General features: G+C 45.0%; 1 protein-coding gene across 1 annotated transcript in view; it reads right to left on the bottom strand.

The window, feature by feature from the left end:
- F9 (coagulation factor IX) overlaps positions 1-2,196 on the bottom strand; it is a 15,472-nt gene that overhangs the window by 6,280 nt on the left and 6,996 nt on the right. The window contains exon 5 of the mRNA XM_010083186.1: positions 1,500-1,628. Within this exon, the coding sequence (XP_010081488.1) occupies positions 1,500-1,628 (129 nt within the window). The remainder of the gene's footprint in view (positions 1-1,499; positions 1,629-2,196) is intronic.

Genomic DNA, 2,196 nt, shown 5'->3' with positions numbered 1-2,196 from the left:
CTGCTGATAGTGGCAGTCAAAATAGTAAATAGCATCAGGCATTGTCTTTCATCTGAAAAGCTTTCGACAGCACTGTGCAAACAAACATCAGTGTAAAATCACATATAAGTGTAGCCTACCGAGATTACATTTTTTTTAAAACAGTCTGCTTTAGGAATTGGGCTTAAATAACTGTTGAGTGATGGAAAGTGCCACCCGTGAGGTTCAGCTAGGAAATGAAAGTTTCCAAGCCAACAAAAGCTAAGCTTTTGCAGGAAGGGCAATTACCCAACCTGAAAGATGATCTTATTGCTAACAGTAACACTTTCTGGTCTAGTGAAAGTGATACAGCATGTTGGGCAACACAGGCCTGAGCTCTTAACGACCTCAATTTAACAGAAGGACTCCCAGCCTATGACGCTTCCTATACTGACTCCTGAAAGTCAGCACTTTCAGGAGCTCAAAGTGTTCCTGGCTGTAGCTGTCAGACCTTCAGAAACCAACTCACCTGTGCAGGTGCCTGTATGCTACCTTAGGTGTGCAAATCTGTTATTCTCATGTGTTAGAAATACGATAGCATCAAATGTCAAATTGACCTTAGATGACAAAATATTTCTCTACTCGATCTCATCTTTCCTCAGCCAGATGTGCTTTAGAGTTGTTCATGCCCAGTTAACTTGCTGTGTTGCGGTATGTTGGGATTGCACGTGTCAGTGTAGTTAGAGATATTGTAACAGCCTAGGACTGGAGTGAAGTTGGGGAATATAGCAAGAACCAGCCATTTTTTGGCCATTTATGAAGCTGCAACCTCAAGCAATCTATTTCCCCTCCACCCCACTCAATACCACAGCTAACCCACAGAGTCTAGTTGCTGCTGAGGGTCCCTGTGTGCCGATACACACCGTTGGGAGGACAGCACCACCACAAAGCTTCACTTGTTTCCACCCAACTCAGGTAATTATAAGACACTGTGTGATGGCCAGCCATGAAACGGACCACCAGGAGATTTTACAGAAAGAAAGATTGTCTTTTGTTCTGGAAAAGCCCAGATCATCCTCAATGTAGGATCAGTATCTAAATAGTAGCTCCTACTGGAAGACCATGGGAGAGCGCTCAGGCTGGATGGACACCAGCATGTATGTGTAGCTGAACATCACGTTTCTGCCTCCAGAAAACTACTGATCCATGTCTGGAAATATAAGATGGTTGCAAGTGGGAGAGCTGCCTGTGCGAGCAGCCATCTGAAATGAGCATTTGCCTTGTGAACAAATTCCTGGACAACTACCTTCCTTCTCTACCCATCTAGTTTTAAAAAAGGGTGTTTAAATTGCATCCTTCAAGCCTGACCCCACTTCTGCCATTGGGAAAGTGCAGGGTCAGGCTCTTCACATTTGCTAAGCAGGAAAACAAGGCTGGTTTCCAACAGCTTATTGCATTTCTATGAGATTCATGTACCTAAATCCAGGACAAGACCTTGGAATCTTTCACCCAAATCTCATAAATACACTTTAAAAGCTAACCTGTAGGTTCACAGGACTTTCCATCTTCGTGAAGTCTATAGCCAGCAGCGCAGGAACACACAACTCTCTGCGGTGGGTCGTGCCTACAAAAATGCTTGCAGCCTCCATTTTTAATAGCACAGGTGAAGTCTGAAACAAATTAAAATGAAACTGAAAGCTCTTTTGAAATACCACTGGTCAGAGATTTGTTGGGACTTGGGCTTTTGGACTCAGCTTATAACCCACTCTGATTGTTCCATACTATGGGAAATGGATGCTTGTTTGCAAGGAGAGTGTCCTCCTTCCAAATCACACCTCTGCTTGAAACGAAGGAGCACCGGACACCTCTTTGAGAAGTCAGGCTGAGGAATAGCCATATGAGAGGTCCTGTCAAGCCCTGGAACAGCCTCTTGCCTCCAAGAACTGCATGCTACCTGAAATTTGGCAGCCTGACCATAAAGGACTCCTGCAAATATTTGGTTACAAGCCACGTGATTTCCCCGTCGTTGTGCTGCTTTCCTCCCCCCACGTTTATGGCAATCCATCCCCAGTGCGGATGCTAGCGGAGAATGCCATGTGTCAAATGGGAGCAAACCCTGAACCCAAGCAGGGCTTTGTCCTGGGATTATCACTGGGCTCTGAATGTAAAACCTCCAGCAAAGCCATATGTTCTTCCTGACATATCAATAAATCATCGCAACCTGACGTGGAAGACCCA

The sequence above is a fragment of the Pterocles gutturalis genome, unplaced genomic scaffold, assembly GCF_000699245.1.
Source record: "Pterocles gutturalis isolate BGI_N339 unplaced genomic scaffold, ASM69924v1 scaffold22170, whole genome shotgun sequence".
NCBI classification, from domain to species: Eukaryota; Metazoa; Chordata; class Aves; order Pterocliformes; family Pteroclidae; genus Pterocles; species Pterocles gutturalis.
This window is presented reverse-complemented; position numbering and strand designations above follow the sequence as displayed.